Source organism: Gavia stellata, chromosome Z, assembly GCF_030936135.1.
Source record: "Gavia stellata isolate bGavSte3 chromosome Z, bGavSte3.hap2, whole genome shotgun sequence".
Classification (NCBI taxonomy): Eukaryota; Metazoa; Chordata; class Aves; order Gaviiformes; family Gaviidae; genus Gavia; species Gavia stellata.
Genome location: NC_082637.1, coordinates 77908013 through 77925213, shown reverse-complemented (window position 1 = coordinate 77925213; position 17201 = coordinate 77908013). Strand labels below are relative to the sequence as shown.

Here is a 17201-nt window from a genome sequence, read left to right as displayed (position 1 = left end):
ATGTCTGATCTAAATCAGTGGACATGAAATCTCTTCATGCCAATCAGTACCCTCAAATTATTATTCTGCATTTTTTTTCTCCGACAGAGGAAATGAGAGAATTGGAGACAGAAGGGATTGGCAGTCATGTTAGTAGGAAATGTCTTTAACACAGTAGTAACCCAGTATGGTTTTATCTCATATATGACTGAGCCTTACACTGTGAACTCTTGCTGTTGCACTTTTTAAGGCATTGTATCAAAGATCATGCATTGACAACAATTTTGTCTTGCGGTGGAAATGGTGGAGAAGAACCTAGAAAATATCTATCTGAGCTATTTTACAGCCTCAAATTAAGCACACCCAGTGCTAGAAGGTTGTAGGCCTAGCACAGATTAGTTTGGTTTTCCATGGAAATGCATTCACTCCAACCATGTGCTTAACTGGAATCTCTTTCACAGAACCAGTGAAAGAGCAGAGCAGTATTTTCATCTGTTCCCATCTAAGATGGGAATCATGTAACAGCTATAATGTTGTTTTTTAATTATTTTTTTAAAATAAATTTTGAAGCAAGACTCGTTTAATGCAACTGGAAAAAAAAAATTAAAGCTTTTCTGCAGTCAAAACAAAAACTAGCAAATCTGTTTTACAAAGGTAGTATTTGTTGGGGCTGAATGTCCTATTACAGTCCTTGAAATTGTGTTTCACCATGGTGACCTTGCACAGGAAGGAAAGGAATCTTTCTCAAACCAAGGTATAGCTAAAACAGAGATTAGAAGGATTCACAGAAATATTTTACTTAACAGTGGAACATTGAAGATGCATGATTAGAAATACACTTTAAAAGAAAATGATGATACGTTAACGCAAGAATGCCTGAATGAAATTACACAATGGGCATCCAAAATGCTATAATATCTGACCTATTTCTATAAAGGCTGAAAAACTGGACATAATAATATACCTTTTTTTAGAATGCTTAAAAATATGAAGTTATTAATTGCTCTTATGAAATAGTGCATTGACCAAGTGAAGTTAAGTCAGCTGCTAGTCAAATAATTCATATAGATCAGTTGAAAATATTTTCGAAAAGTAATAGTAAATCTTTGAAAATGAAGAATCAGAGTTCTGATCTTGTTGATGTGATCAACTCAACTATAATTTTAAAAAATGGATATGCAAGAGTTTCACCTTCTTACCTGAGGAAAAGGACGTCCCTTTCAACTCATTCAGCAATTGACAGCTCTGTCATGGATGCTAATAGCAAGAAACTCAGTTGTAATTTGGAAAGAATTGTAAAACAGCCACCCAGAAGCTATTAAGAACTGTTAGTATGAAAGAACAAAGAGACTAACAGATTGGCTTGTTTAGCCTTGCTAGACAAAGACATTAGAATTTAATACCAGCGAAGGAGAAAGGCTGTTTAAGCTGAAGTTATAGTAACAAGTGAATATAAAGGGACTAAGTCTAAGTTTAGACTATAAAGTAGAAAGCGGCTGTGGAACAGTGGAATAATAGTACAATCTTAGTGGGAGTCACAGGAGTAGAAAATCCTGATTTTTCATCATGGAGTTTGATCACTTGCATGGAATAACATGGTTGCTTGCTATGAGGAGCACCTTAATTCTACCACCCAGGAGGCCCCTTGGTGACCAACTGTTTTTGTATTGAAGTTGCAACTTTCATAAAGAAGACAGTGTTCAACAGTGTTCTTTGTGTTTTGATAGGTCTTTTGAGTATTCTTGTCCAGTAGTAGTATATGAAACTACACTTTATTATAATGTTTTGTTTATTGTGCTATCCAGAAAGCCAATGCCAGGCATACGGCCTCTTGGAAGAAGCAGCCACTCCTGTTCTAAAAGATTTGACACATCTGAGTGTACTTCCTTCTGTAGATTGGAGCTTTGACAGTGTTAAATTTGATCATACAAGGTTTTTCTTAAAACAGCAAGAGAAAGTGATATGTGATCATTTTAAAGAAGGTATGTCTTTTAAAAAAAATAATTGATTTTTTCGTCTTCAATACTAATATGGGTTTCATTGGTGGCACAAGGTTCAAGATATTTGATAAATTAACAATAAAACTTTCAGCGGTTTATCTTGTAGAGTTACAGTAATTGATTTCCTCTGTTCTTTCCAAAATAATGTCTCCTAGTTCTTCAGCATTACATTTATTAACCTGAATATTGTAATACAAAAAGTATTCTAAGTGAATTTTAAAATATTTTAGATATGCTTCAGAAATGCTGCTTCTATATCAAACAATGTTTAAATTATTTTTTTTATGTTAAATTTTAAAATTAAAAGCTGTGTCTGTGGTTTTGTTGTTTCCTTTTAGTAGCTATTGTTTGTCACACCTGCATGATGAAAAATGCTAAGCCTATGTTAGAAAGGAGGAGAAAAAAATCCATATTAATTTGGTTTCTTTCTGACTTCATTTCTCTCCTACCTGGCATGTGAAAACCCTATAGAACGAGAAAAACTAAAACAAAAGCCAGCAAAATCAGTGACCCCTTATGAAGATTTTTGGTTATAGATAAGGAGAGAGTCAGGAAGACCTCACAGCAAATACAGACTGTGTTTGAGGAAGATTTAGAAAGCTATTGGGTATTTTGTATTATTTTTTGAGTTGTACTGCTCATAGTTGAGAACTAGTTGTAAGGATAACATAGCAGGCTGTCTACTACCTGCCAAGTTTTTATATTATGATGTCACAAGTTATGCGATGAACTTTAACTATCTAAACTTTATTACTTTCTGTGCTTAATATATTTTTCCCAAAATAAAACTAATGATAATGAAATTACAAATGAGAGAGGCAAACAAAAAAAATTAGTGGTCTCTGCAGAATGACAGCCTGTGATCTATAGAATTACTGTAGTAAAATTGTCAGCAGCAGGCTTCTCTTAAGTAGAAGGAGCTTACAAAAAAGCAAACGCCATCTTCACAAACATGAGGGAGAAACTCGGTATCTATATCTGTATCAGTGAATCACAGAAAGGAAAATATTGCTGAGAAAAGTATACGGAGAACTCCTTCTCAAGATCAAGGAAAAAAATATGTAAGAGTCTGCATTTTAATGCAAGATTAATTTAAGAAAACTTACATCCTTTCAAATGTAGTTTACGTGCTGTAGAAATGTAGCCTAAAGTAGGAGCTGGGCCAAGTGGCGTGCTTATTCAAACTGCAGGGCGCTTTTTTCTTGTAGATTAGCTATGCAGTATATTACCAATTGCTAAAATTACAACAATGAAATCAATGGAAATGTTCAGTGGCTGAAATACTGGTGAGGCACATAGTCATCTATTGGACCTTCCTTTTAAGGGCAAGTGTTTTCTAAGGAATGGATAATACTTACCCATCCCTTGTTATACAAAAATAACTATTGTTGAACACAAAAATGACTTATGAAATAGGTGGGTCTTTGGATTACAGCTTAAGGAAAGCAGTAATTTTTTGCTCTCAGTTTAAAATATGGAAAAAAGTCAGGTTGATTTAGCTACTGTTGTCTGCACTGAAGAGACAGAAAAGTGCAAGGGAGATCTTGCATTTCGTCTCCAACTAAAGAAGCAGAAGGAGATAAGAATTTTCTTGCTGGAAGGTCCATAGAAACATAGAAATGAGGAAGATTCTAATATATCCAATCCATTCCTTATGAATATTTCTCTAACTGTGTAAGAGATTCCAAAACCTCCCAGGTAATTTACTTCACTCTTTTATTGCCTTCCTGGTTTTAAATAGTTTCACAATATCCAGTCTCATTCCACTTTACTCCAGAGTACACTGATGTATTTTCTCATTAATTCCCCAGTGAACATAGAAAACTATCACTTACTCTGATGGTATTGATCTATTAGAATATTATTATTCCCCTGCTGGTCTTTTCTTTCTGCAGCAAATATCACCAAGTGCAACAGGCTTTCATCATAAAATGTGGTTTCTAACTGTCTTGCTTTGTTTCTAAATGACCTGTATTCCTCACTGTGTTTTTATGGTGAGTGGTGTCAAGAACTGGACATAGCCCATCAGTTTCAGCACCTTCACTGACAGAGATGAACAGTCACTTTCTGTCTTTTGATACAGAATAGTGGCAAGATCTTTGTCTTCCAAGCTGTTTCCAGCTAATTCTTCTGTATGCTGTGTTCCTAAGTTTGATTTTTCCTTCCTAGGTGCTTCACTTGTCTTTTTGAATTAAAAGCTATGTTGATCCCAGTATACAGAACTAGCTAATATTATTCTTGTATAATGCATCTTGTTCAGTAATTCCTTGATCAGCTGTAGTAATTTATTCTTTAATTACCTTCCTCAACCATTTTTAGTTGAGGAACTTCATCTTGAAGTATTTTATTATTAAGTCCACTTACTCTGCAGCAATCATATATTTCCTAAATTGAGATAATGAACTACACCACTCCTTGTGTGCAATTCCAAAAAATGCCTTCCTTCTTCAGACTAGTAACTCCTATCTGTTCAGTCAAGTCCTTGAAGATTTATTCAAATGGGTACCTAAGACAGACTAAATTGTTTGATTTACTCTATGGGTCCAAGAACAAGCAGATGTCCTCCAAATTTACCTTCTCAAAGAAAGTTAAGATTCTCATCAGGAGAGGTTAATTAGGTGTGGGGAAGGTAGTATCAGAAGATAAGACTCTACATGGATCATTATTGGAAGACAATAGGACTTTTCCTCATGGTATGTGTGAAGACTAGCTGGGTCCAAATCATTTACCATAAAGAATGTGGCTTTTGTAGTCTAAAATGTGTTGAAAAGGTTCTGTGAAAAGCTCAATTTGAGGTTATCACTGCTTTGAAATTGCTTATTGACTAGTGGATAATCTGCCATTTTGATTTCTTGGAAAGAGCTCTGAAATATTTGGTGATTTGACTAGTTGGATGAGGAAATAGTAACGTGAACAGCTGGGCTTGTATAACAGACCAAAAGATGGAAAATTTATCAGTTTCCATGTATATTTAAAGATTGCTGTACTAAAATCAGTATTTAATGGCACACCTAGGGGAACTGTTATCCCCTCCTCCAGCAAGCACCATCTATCCCTACACACCTTTCAAAAACACTTCCCTGTGTGCCACTTGCTCTGGGTCAGATGACATCGGAGAAGTTATGCTATATCATAAGCTGTTTACCAAGACCACCAGATCTGACCTTTCAAGATTATGTCTAAGTGTGTTTAATGAAAATTCTGAGATACCAGGATCTTTTAAATTGATTACGTATGGATAGTGTGACTTCTGAAATTTTATACATACCACACCTGTGTCTTCTATTCGTAAAGGTAAAATAGATGAGAAGGAGATCATGCTGTTCAGACATGCTGCTCTGGTGCACCTGCTGGTGACAGTTCGAGATCTTCTATTAACATGTGGCTTGGACACAGCACTAGGTTTGTTTTCAGTACTGAATAATGATATCCAGAAACCCAATGCTTTGTGTGTATTCTGCAGTTCGTCCTTCCTGTTTTTAAGCTGCGATTCTTTGCCATCCGTATACCTCCAGCGTAGCTTCAATAGGATATTCAACCCCCTTTGCTTCCTTATTTCTGTTCTATCATTAGAAAGGAATTTACTGCAGATTGTACTTCAGTAGTGTGTACGCTCAGTTCATGACTAATACACAACTGTTTACGTTTATTACATGGATTTGCCTAAGAAACATTCATATGAATTTCAACATACATAATGTGTTGTCTTGTATCTCAGAATGACAAATTTACATCGGAATCTCTGTGTGGAAACTGAGAAACATGCAAAAATGGCGGGTCCTTTGTTGTTTACAATCCACCTTCTGCTGGTGTGGGACAGTTTCCACCTAGAAATATTCTTAGGCTCCTTGGAAATGAGGTACTTAAAACTGAGGGCATTTTAAGCAAAATCTGAAATACTATCTAACGTATCATGAGGCAGGGAGTTTGAAGTTACAGTCCAATTCTTAGCACTGGACTCACACAGAAGCTTTTTTTGAGCTTGTCCATTCTTATGCTATTCAAACAAACTTGGTCTTACAAAGTTCCATCTAAACACGAGGAGGAACTTTTTTACTTTGAGGGTGGCAGAGCACTGGAACAGGCTGCCCAGAGAGGTTGTGGAGTCTCCTTCTCTGGAGATATTCAACACTTGGCTGGATGCATTCCTGTGCAACCTGCTCTAGGTGAACCTGCTCTGGCGGGGGGGTTGGACTAGATGATCTCCAGGGGCCCCTTCCAACCCCTATCATTCTGCGATTCTGTGAATCTGTGAAATTTGGAATATGAAAATTTGTTGTAACCCAATTTTATGCCTGAAATGATAATGCCATGCTTGTCAGTTCCCATAGTCTATTATGAATTTTCAGATAGGTCTATCAGAATAGATTCATAAGGAGATGAAGTTGGCTTTTATGGATGCCCTAGAAAAGTCAGGCTCTCTTTGTCTTTATAGGAGATAACGTGGTTCAGAGAATCTGGCTTCAGTCACACTGAATTATCCCTTGATGGAGGGTGTTTCCTTAAAATTGATATAAAATGGAAAACATCTTCCATAAACAGAACTGTGGGGAAAATAAATTGTTTTGTATTAACTTAAATATTTCAAGCAATAAAACAGTGGGAAGAAAAATACAGAATGAAGATGTAAGTAGAATCAAAAGTAGAATTCTTTTCTACAATTACTACAAACAACATAAGGAGGATGGGAGGGAGGCAAATGAGCACTTCTTCCTCCTCTGTTTTGTTGTAGCAAAAGCACTCCTAGATGGTATTTCAGAATTACACAGCAGCTGTCCTTCCAGATCCCAGCAACACCTCACACAGGAAACAGCACAAGTAAAAAAGATCTGAAAAAAACTTAGAAAATTAAGCCAGGTACTAGATAGGCCCTATAGTCCTCGCTATTGTTGTGATGATGTGCTGTGCTGTGTGATTTATCACATAGTTATGTTTGATGTATTTTTTCTTCATGCATTTTCAAATAATCCCAGCATTGTTCACCATTTATATACAAAAGGCATCATTCAGAGTTGAGAAATAGTTGTGATAATATGAAGAGTTGTGAAAACACAGGACAAGTAAAGCTTTGGACAGTGTGAATATAAATAAAGTTGTTATTTAGTATAAACCATATAGACTACTTAAACATAACAGTGCTGCTTGGTGGTATCTGCAGCTATAGAATGCAATGTTCTGTAATTCTAGGTAGAGTTGTATAGCAGATACTACAGGAAGTATAGCAGTTTTATAAAGTTTTAAAAAAACTTATGCACCTGATTAGTTGCAATAGTGTCCTTCCATATTGGTGAGCCATTAAATTTTCATCTTTTTTGTACAAAATACCTTCACATGAATTTTAAATTTATGGCTGGGTTAAACACAAACCTTGGCAATTATCTTCTGTCACTGCAATTACTTTTGTTGCTTTATTAACAGGTTATTTGTCCAAGGCAAAGGATATCTATAAAAACATCTTAGAATCCTGTTTAAATAATGTCTGGAGGCAGTTGAAGATTGTGCAGTACAGCAGCCAGAAAAAGCATGAAACAAATCCCAAAATAACACAGCTTCAGTGTCAAATGTTAAATTGGATGCGAAGTTATGGAGAGGAACACAGTGTTAAGGTTAATTACGTAAACAATTTCTCTAAGCAAACAAAACTGCTCCAAACTATGTGAATAATTATAAAACTGTCTTTCAACTAGGGTTGGTTTATGGAAGAAAGTCTTACAATTACCTTTCCAACTCACAGTATCTGTTAAATAAGGGTAGCATAAAGTTTAAGACCTCTATCAGGGGCAGTGCAGGTTTCTGTTTGATCAAATCTCCCCTTGTTCAATGACTGAAATAACATGCATATGAGTTTTAACATTGCCAGTGCTTCATCTTGTTGCAGGTAGTTTTGTTTTCCTGGTAAGTATATTGTATCACAGCACTTGCTGAAAATTATATTATAACCTTTTATTTGAAGGCCTCAATCTTCTGGTGCAAAGAGAATCATAGCACAAGTCAGGATTGCGTACTTGTAACACATGGCTCAGAGCACACGCAACATAGAGTATATGGGTGTTGTTATCCATAGACGACCTCTGCTTAACCCATGTATCAGGCCAATTTCCTGGCATTATAATTATATAAGAAGCAAATATCCATAAGTGATAATTATAGCATGGAGGATAGAGTTGTGGAGGAGATTCAAGTTATACAAAGATTTTTTTTTTTCTGGTTATGTGACTATTTTGGGTAATACCATGCAGTGCAAAACATCTTTTTCCTTTGCAGAATATTTTTTATTTATTTACAGAATACATACCACATAATGAAACAGAAGGGATAAAATACGTAATTTTCTAAGTGTCCTGACTGTTTGGAATAGAATTTGTGCTTCTGAACACACAGCCAACAAAGACAAATCTTCAAGCTTACTTTCATTTATTTTAACTTCTTTCCATACTTCACTTCCTGGAGCTTTCTTCTTTGGTTTCTTTTTGCACTAAAAGCTCTGAACATCTTTTGATTAAGTTTTCCTGAGAAGAAAAATATAATTATTTATTTATAATTATATAATTATTGTACACCCTTTTAGAATTTAAAATGGAAATGAAGCAACGAAAACAAAATGGTGTTGATTGTCTTGGTGTCTGTCCCGTCTACACTGATTTCAGCATCATTTTCTCCTTCTGAAGACTAACACATTTTGCTTTGTGATACTACGATCGTGCTGTACTAGGAGACATATAACAACTTTGTCATCTTAATATCAGCTCAGTGACAATTTTGCTTTTCTTCTGAACCTCTACTAGATACGATTCTTAAAATATTTAACTATAACTCTCCTGAGTTTTGACTTGCTTGCTTGACTTAAACTTAAGGTCGTGCACACATACCCATGCAATGTAAGGATATGTATGATTTTATTCACAATTACAAGATTTTTTACTGTTCCCTAACATTCAGAGACAGGTTTCAGTGAGCCAGAATAGGCAAAAGGAGTATTCCAGTATTCAAGTTGTATTGAATAAGCCATTTCGTGTTCTATCACGTCACATTAGCATCAGTTAATATGATGTGAAAAATGATAATCTGGTTATCCTTTTATTAGCCAAAATTGTTATTGATGCAGGATTATAATGGGACATTTCCTTTGTAAGCAAGAAGTTGCTGATGGAATAGAATAAACTGAACTTTACTCTTTGTTTCATTATCTTTTGTACCCATGATTAGATAGAATATGACTAAAAATATCGTCTAGCTCACAACATGTAATGAGGATGCTGTCGTATGGTGTGTGAAAAAGCACGTCTGCATTTTAAAATGCAGTTGTCCAAAACTGCTTTGAAGGGAGCCAGTGGGTTGTCAAGTGGCTGTTCCGTGCACTGATATATGGAAATGGAAATCTGCCTTAACCTTGTCAGGCTGACCGATATTCAGAAGTTCTTTTCTGACAATATCTAACACACTATTAATATTTACATATATAATTATCTTGCATCTGTAAGTCTTAAGAGTTAGACAATGCTATATGCCTCCTTAAAAATCTTGTGTGCACCATGAAAAGTGTCCACACAATGGCATAAAGGTTCAGAGATCATCCTGTTTGAAAGTATGGTATAAATCCTGTATGTGTGTATATTTTCTTTACATACTTTGATTATAGCACAAATTCAGTTTGTTTCAGTTGAAATGGTGGACAAGGTAAACACCTTTCCTGGTAGTGGTTCTTTTTTAAAACTATGTCAGTTTGGTAGATTCGAATCCTTTTCAGCATTTTCATCTTAAGCAGTATTTGATGAGTCTCAGAGCTAAGCAATCTCTGGCAGGAACACTTCAGTGTACTCCATCTATGGTATGGAAAATCTTTCTAATTAGTTCAGCAGTACATCTAGAACCTCCCTCCAGAACATCACCATCTTGCAGGCTGAATTCTGAGTATCTTCAGTTTAAGTTTTGCCTCCATAGGGATAATGCCTCTAATGCGGCAGTAATAATCTGTCTAGTGCAACAGTAATAATGTGGTATCATGTCTTTAGATAGCATCTTTAAATAGTATTTTTACTTTTAATCAAATATTCCATTTTAAGTTTTCTTCTAGAACAGCTTTGTTCATAAAACTGAATTTCAATACTGATGTCTTCTATAATATTGTGTCCCCAACTCTTGTAATAATGCACACATACACCTAAGTTTCGAGTCGTTGGTGATAGGAGGAAAACAGCCAGCAAAAGCTTCGACCCTGGTTATGGGGAGAGCAGACTTCGGGCTGCTGAAGGAGCTAGTTACTAAAGTCCCCCTGGCTTTTGAAGGTATTGGGGTCCATGAATGCTGGTCACTTTTTAAGAACCATCTCTTATGAGTGCAGGAGCAGGCAATTCCAAAGTGTCAGAAGTCAAGCAAGCAGGGCAGAAGACCAGCTTGGCTGAGCAGGTATCTTCTTCTATAACTTAGGTGGAAAAGGAAAGTGTATGAACATAGGAAGCAAGGACAGGCGACGCAGGAGGACTACAGAGGTGCTGTTCGCCACTGTAGGGAGAAAATTCATGCAGCCAAAGCTCAATTAGAGTTCAAGCTGTCCAGCACTGTGAAGGACAACAAAAAGGGCTTTTTTAAATATGTTAACAGCAAAAGGAGAATCAGAGATAACATTGGTCTGTTGCTTGACAAGGTTGGTCACCTCAGATAGGGACTTAGACAAAGCAGAGACATTTAATGCCTTCTTCGCCTCTGTCTTCAACACTGGTGATGGGCCCTGGGACCCCTGGAACCCTATGCTGGAAGACCATGCCTGGGGGGATGATAAACTTCCAGCCAACCCTGAACTTGTTTGAGGTTTGCTGCTCCAGCTGCATATGCATAAATCTATGGGGTCTGATGGGATTCATCCCAGGGTGCTGAAAAGACTGGCCAATGTCATCGCGGGACCTTTTTCCATTATTTTTCAATGGTTTTGGGAATCTGGAGAGGTCCCAGTCTACTGGAAGTTGGCAAATGTCCCAATTTTCAAGAAGGGCAAGAAGGAAGACCTTGGTAATTACAGGCCTGTCAGTCTCACTTCAGTGCCTGGTAAAATTATGGAAAAGGTCACTCTGGGAGTTATTGAAAAACACTTGAGAGACAATGCAGTCATTGGTTATAGCCAGCATGGGTTCACAAGGGAAACGTCCTGCTTAACAGACTTAATTTCCTTTTATGACAAGGTCACCCATGTAGCTGACCAAGGGAAGCCAGTAGATGTGGTGGGTTTGGATTTTAGCAAAGCTTTTGATAGTGCCTCTCACAGTATCCTTCTGCATAAAATGTCCAGCACACAGCTAAACAAGTCCGTAATATGCTGGGTGAACAATTGGGTGATGGGACAGGCTCAAAAAGTTATAGTAAATGGGGTTACATCAGGTTGGTGGCCAGTCACCAGTGGAGTTCCCCAGGGCCCAATTTTAGGGCCAGTGCTCTTTAATGTTTTTATAAATGATCTGGACACAGGAGTTCAATGTACATTAAGTGAGTTTGCCGATGATATGAAATCAGGAGGCGGTATGGACTCCCTCGAGGGTAGAGAGAGCTTACAGAACGATCTGGATAGCCTAGAGAGCTGGGCAATCACCAACTATATGAAATTTAACAAGAGCAAGTGCTGGATTCTCCACCTGGGACGGGGTAATCCTGTGTATATGTACAAATTGAGGAATGAGAGGCTGGAGAGCAGCCCTGCAGAAAGAGATGTGGGAGGTTGGGTTGACAGCAGGTTGAGTATGAGTCAACAGTGTGCCCTGGCAGCCAAAAGGGCCAGCCGTGTCCTGGGGTGCATCAAGCACAGCATAGCTAGCCAGTCGAGGGAGGCAGTTGTCCCACTCTACACTGCACTGGTGCAGCCCCACCTCAAGTACTGTGTGCTGGTTTGGGTGCCTCAGTATAAGCAGGAGGTCAAACTATTGAGAGTGTGTCCAGAGGAGGGCGACCAAGATGGTGAAAGGCCTCGAGATCAAGACTTAGGAGGAGCAGCTGAGGTCACTTGGTTTGTTCAGCTTGGAGAAGAGAAGGCTGAGGGGTGACCTCATCACAGTCTGCAACTTCCTCAAGGGGGGCAGCGGAAGGAGAGATGCTGATATCTCTCTTGTGACCAGCAATAGGATGCAAGGAAAGGGAATGAAGCTGTGTCAGGGGAAGTTCAGATTGGACATTAGGAGAATGTTCTTCCCTGAGAGGGTGGTCAGTCACTGGAACAGGCTCCCCAGGGAAGTGGTCAGGGCACCAAGCCTGTCAGAGTTCAAGGAGAGTCTGGATGACGCTCTTAGTCATATGGGTTAGTTTTAGGTAGTCCTGTGAGGAGCAGGGAGTTGGCCTCGATGATCCTTACGGGTCCCCTCCAATTTGAGATATTCTATGATTGTCATTCTGGAAAACTCCGCGGTTTCCATTTTTGCCACCTGCTTAGTCAATCTGGTGCTTTCTGTGCAAAGGAGAAAGATGTATGCAGGCTGAAAGAACAATTTTTTTACAGTACTAGAGTTTCTTTTTACTTGTCTTCTTCCAGATACTAATCATAACAAGGATGGATTCTAAAAGAGAAAAAGCTGCCCTCATTCACGCTTTATCTAGAGTAGAAGGTAAATAATTCTTTTTATGTGTATTTTTGAAAGAAAACGTGGCTGTTATTCTGTGCTGCATTCCAGTTTGTATGCATTTTGAGGCGTTACTCCCTTTTCTCCTCATCAGGAATCTTTCTATATAGTTTTCTCAGTGTTCTCTGTTTCCTAACTTTTCCATCAGCCTTTTTTCTTTCTTGTAAATTTATTTTCCCCTAATTAAGAGTTCTGGTATGATGTTTTCTGTTGTGAGAGAATGATAGTTCATCTGTCAAGTCAAAGATTTATTTAACAGAACACAAAGGAGATGTGGGCAGCCCATTGCCTAATTATAATTGCATCTGTTGTCTTGGTCAAATTGTCTCATTATTTTTAGCTGATCGGTGGTCACAAGTTTTCTTCCTTGCAAGCTTACTAAGAGCAGTTAGAATTTACAAGTCTTAACTAAACTCCCTAGCATAAAACCTTAAATGAGTAGTTAGGTACAGATAATGATTTCTGTTAGCCATCTGTTGCTGACCTTGTTTGCTAATTTGCTAAATATGTAAGCATAAGCTGTAGCAGTCTATTAAGGAAAAAAAAATACTGTTTCCAATATCCCAGTCCTCCACTGATACAAGCAACACTTTCATCAATTAATCATTTTACCTGTGAGTAGTTTTCATACAAGGTTGTTCAACATTGCAGGTTCAGCTGGTAAAACAAACATGTTTCAGGAAGATTGTTATTTGAGCCTGTACTTATGTTTAGAGCAAGCCACTGATTCCTTTCGTATTGTTTTTTAAAACCCATTTTTCTAACTCCTTCTTGCTTGAATCTTACCAGCAGTGTCAGGTATTGTATTGTTCTTTTGCCTTTAAAAATAAAGTTAAATTTTCTGTGCTCTTAAAAGAAGAAAGCCTGTCTTTTAGAATGTTTTGAAAGGAAGGAGGCATGTTTACAATGCTTTCACTAATAATAATATTTAATGAAAAGTACTTTGTTTGTTTTAAGATCTTAAGACTTGGTTGCAAACTCAGGTCAATCCAACGAAATAAACTTTTGAAGAGAGGCATTTGTGTTATACAAATATTCCTTTTTAGCTACATCTTCCAGTCATACCTGTAAAACTTGAAGTGTACGGAAAGCATAAAGGAATTTAAATGATAAAGGGACAAAGATGCTTCCTTTTGCACTAGCCTTTAATTTTTCATTTTAAGGTAATCACGTTGTGAGTTTGTGAGGCATGAAACTTGTTCTCATTACTTCTTCCTTGGGTTCAAAAATTGAGTTTCTGAATCATTATACTCACCAGCATAATACAAACTGAATTTGTGTAGGATTTCATCAAGTCAAACAATGTAATACATAAAATTTTAATATCTTGTGTTTTTCCACACTTGCTGCTTACTGCTGTGCATTGATTCATATCCACAGAGGCTCATTTGTTTGATTAAGGCTTTAATTCTTCTTATGCAGGTTTAAAAGCTATGGATTTGAATTCTGAGAAAAAAGGAACCTTTTTAGGTTATAAAGATATCATAAGCAAGTAAGTTAAATTCTTGATTTTTGATAACAAAGTCTTTACTCAGGACTAACGTCAGTGAAACTTTTGTTACTTTTGTTCATTTCCATGGGACTTTCCAGTCTGGAGTAAAAATTTCAGAATATGGATCTACAGCTTCATTCTGTGAGGGGAGAATTTTGTCCACACTGTAATAAAATGCTTAGTTGTGAGCCTCAGAGGAACTTGCAGAAATCATGCAATTGCATGGTTTTAACTTTTTATTTTGTTTTGCATGTTTTAGAAAAACTTGTTTAGAAAAATGTGTAGAAAAACGTGTTTGTTTTGCATGTTTTCGAAAAAGGTGGGGAGAGGGCATAAGAGAAATTATGACATTGCAGGAAAATACGAATACTTCAAGTAGATAATTGGAGGGGAGGAAGCACAGCTTTTTATTTTTATATTATTTTTTAAAGAAATTACAGTTTTAAATTCAGGAAGGGTAAATACTTTCTAAACAGTGATAATTCTTCAAAGTGAAAATGTGTTTATTTTTTTCTGAGAGTTATTCTACCTGAACTTAATTTTATTAATATTTTGTTGGGTTTTTAAGCCTTAGTAGATATTCCTGTGTTATTGTACATAATCAGCAAATTGGAGCTGACTTCCCTTGGACACACTTCTCATTAGTAATGGAATACGATTATTCTGAAAACTCTTGCTGGAAAAATCTGTGCAAAAATCTGGATGTTACTTACATGACTTTTAAAACCACGCTCCCTGAAACAATACAAATGGGTAAGTGCTTTCCAGAATTGTAGTAAACAATTGGGCTGGCATATGAAAGGAAAGCATTTTCTGTTCCCTAAAATGCTACATTCATGTGCCTGTGGAAGAGAATAAGTAATAAATTATGAAAGCTAAAGCTAAGCAAACAGAGCTGGTTTATCTATACAGCAAGATAGGAAGGTGTTTTTCTTAGGGTGTGAGCTTAATTTTGGCCAGGATGTAGTAGTAAATTTTGGTTGATAAAAGACTTGTGCATAGTTCACAGGTTGTTTACAGTTACCACAAGCTGTATCCACCCTTCCTCATCCTAAGGAAATCTTGCTGTAGATCTAAAGGAATGTAAATTAAAGCTTAATTTCAAAGAGATTCAGAAGAGTTTAATTTTTTTTAAAAAGCACATGATGGAAGCATTTTAATGGGGATGAATAAAAGCTGCATTTTTAAAAGATATGTCTATTTAAATACCTAAATGTATCTTTAGTTTTGTGCTTGTGAAACTGTTATCTTACATATACAAAATGTTTCAGGGAATCACTGTGGTTCCTTTCTTCTGGAGGTACAGATTCCATATGTATTTCTGACAACTGAAGGTCTTCTTAATATGCCAGATATTCTTCAGCTTTTGGAATCCAAGTGAGTGAAAATAACCTATTTAATCTTACTGACAATTTTTTCAGTTTTCCAGGACATGTATACTCCATGTCCTACTATATCATGTAGCAGCCATCTACTTGGCTATCAGGTACATTACTGCAGTTACACTATTAGCATTTTAAGAGACAAGAAGATAATTTTTCTGCTGAAGTTGATAGCTTAATTCTATAGATTCACACAGATGTCAACCAGAATGGAATTGGTCGATTTGTTTATTTTAGTAATGAGCTGGCACTTTTAATCAAAACAAGTTTTTTAATTGTCTACTTTTCCCTGAAAATCATAATGTTACCCAAAACATTTTTTGCTTTAGTACTTCTTGGTGCTTGGAAGACTTTGTATTTAACTCTTCATAAAAATTGCTTCTGGATTTTATGGTTTTTAAGTGCTGGAGGTATGCTAAAAAGGCCAAACCAAACAACACTAGAACAGTCTCATTTTCTAATGCATCACAGCTTTTGGGAGAGGCGAAGTTAAAAAAAAAAACCTACTTTATTTGTAAAGTTCAGATCCAATATTCACTTAATTTTGAATACTCTTTAACCTGTACAAAAATTTTTATGTTTGTAAATCATTGCACATATGCATTATTTTCTTTGACATAATGTTCTTGCATTTTGCTTTCACAATAATAAATACCTGATAAAAATAACTTTTATCATGGGGAGAAAAAAAAGGAAAGAATTAGGGGACAGTATCTTTTAAACATAGTGCCAGAGATAGAAATGGTTGATTTCACCATGTTGCTGAAGAGACGTGCCAGTTTTTTATCCTTGCTGTATCCTCAAGTCAGCTGTGAAGCCATTTTTGAGCTATGTCTAATAGTTCAATAGGAAAAAAAACCCTATATGTTTGACATTTAAAATTTGAACATTTAATTTTACGTGCACTTTTAAAGTCCGACCTGTTCAAATTCTCTGTTCAGCCCAGCCGTAAGCTGAAAAGCCAGGAATGCTTTTTGGTACTTTCTCACCAGCTCCTTTTAGCACTGATGAAGTAATTAAATAGGTGAGCAAAGAGGTACATAGTTTCAAAAAGCTTATAGTTCACTTTGTGTTAATGTCTGAACACACTGTCCATACAAGTTTCTAGAGGACTTACTGCTGGCAGATTCGGGTTTAGGTCTCTTGTGTTTCCTAGGGATGAAGCCAAGTAGTGTGATGATTGTCTCCTCTCAACTTCCCCCCTTAGTCAGCCAAGACTCCCTGAAAGTGCTAAGCACGTGATGTTTGTTCAGCGAGTCTTTGCTAACAGAGCTGGTAACAGGAGGCTGTGCTGCTGGCAGTTCTCGTTCACTCAGAGAAATTTACGATCATACAAATGGCAGTCAGGGAGTTTTCACTCAGTTTGCTTTCCCTGTGCTGCACAATCATAAAAGGAAGAAAAGAAATGCAATATACATATAATTACTGAAAAGGAGTATCTGAGTGTATTTTCTTGGTTTATCTACCTTAGTTTCTTTTTTTTCTTCTTTACATCTTTTTTTTGTAAACTCGAAGGCTGTATATCAAGGTCATATTCGGTGTGGTTAGCAATATAATTGAATTAATCCAGTAATGTTTCATCAAATCACTGCTACATTGATGTGTATTCTTCGAATGTGTCTTAAAGTGAACTTGAGCGTTTGAGAAAGATCAAGGTATGAAAAGACTGTGTAATTTAAAAAATTGTATTAAGAAATGTATGATGTTATTAATTTCCTTTAAGAAAATCTTATTATTTTACTTAACTGAG

General features: G+C 36.6%; 1 protein-coding gene across 1 annotated transcript in view; it reads left to right on the top strand.

The window, feature by feature from the left end:
- The window catches only part of SHOC1 (shortage in chiasmata 1), a 54420-nt gene that overhangs the window by 27788 nt on the left and 9431 nt on the right, over positions 1 to 17201 (top strand). The window contains exons 14-20 of the mRNA XM_059834269.1: positions 1785 to 1961; positions 5274 to 5381; positions 7398 to 7585; positions 12490 to 12562; positions 14000 to 14069; positions 14638 to 14822; positions 15341 to 15446. Of these exons, the coding sequence (XP_059690252.1) occupies positions 1785 to 1961; positions 5274 to 5381; positions 7398 to 7585; positions 12490 to 12562; positions 14000 to 14069; positions 14638 to 14822; positions 15341 to 15446 (907 nt within the window). The remainder of the gene's footprint in view (positions 1 to 1784; positions 1962 to 5273; positions 5382 to 7397; positions 7586 to 12489; positions 12563 to 13999; positions 14070 to 14637; positions 14823 to 15340; positions 15447 to 17201) is intronic.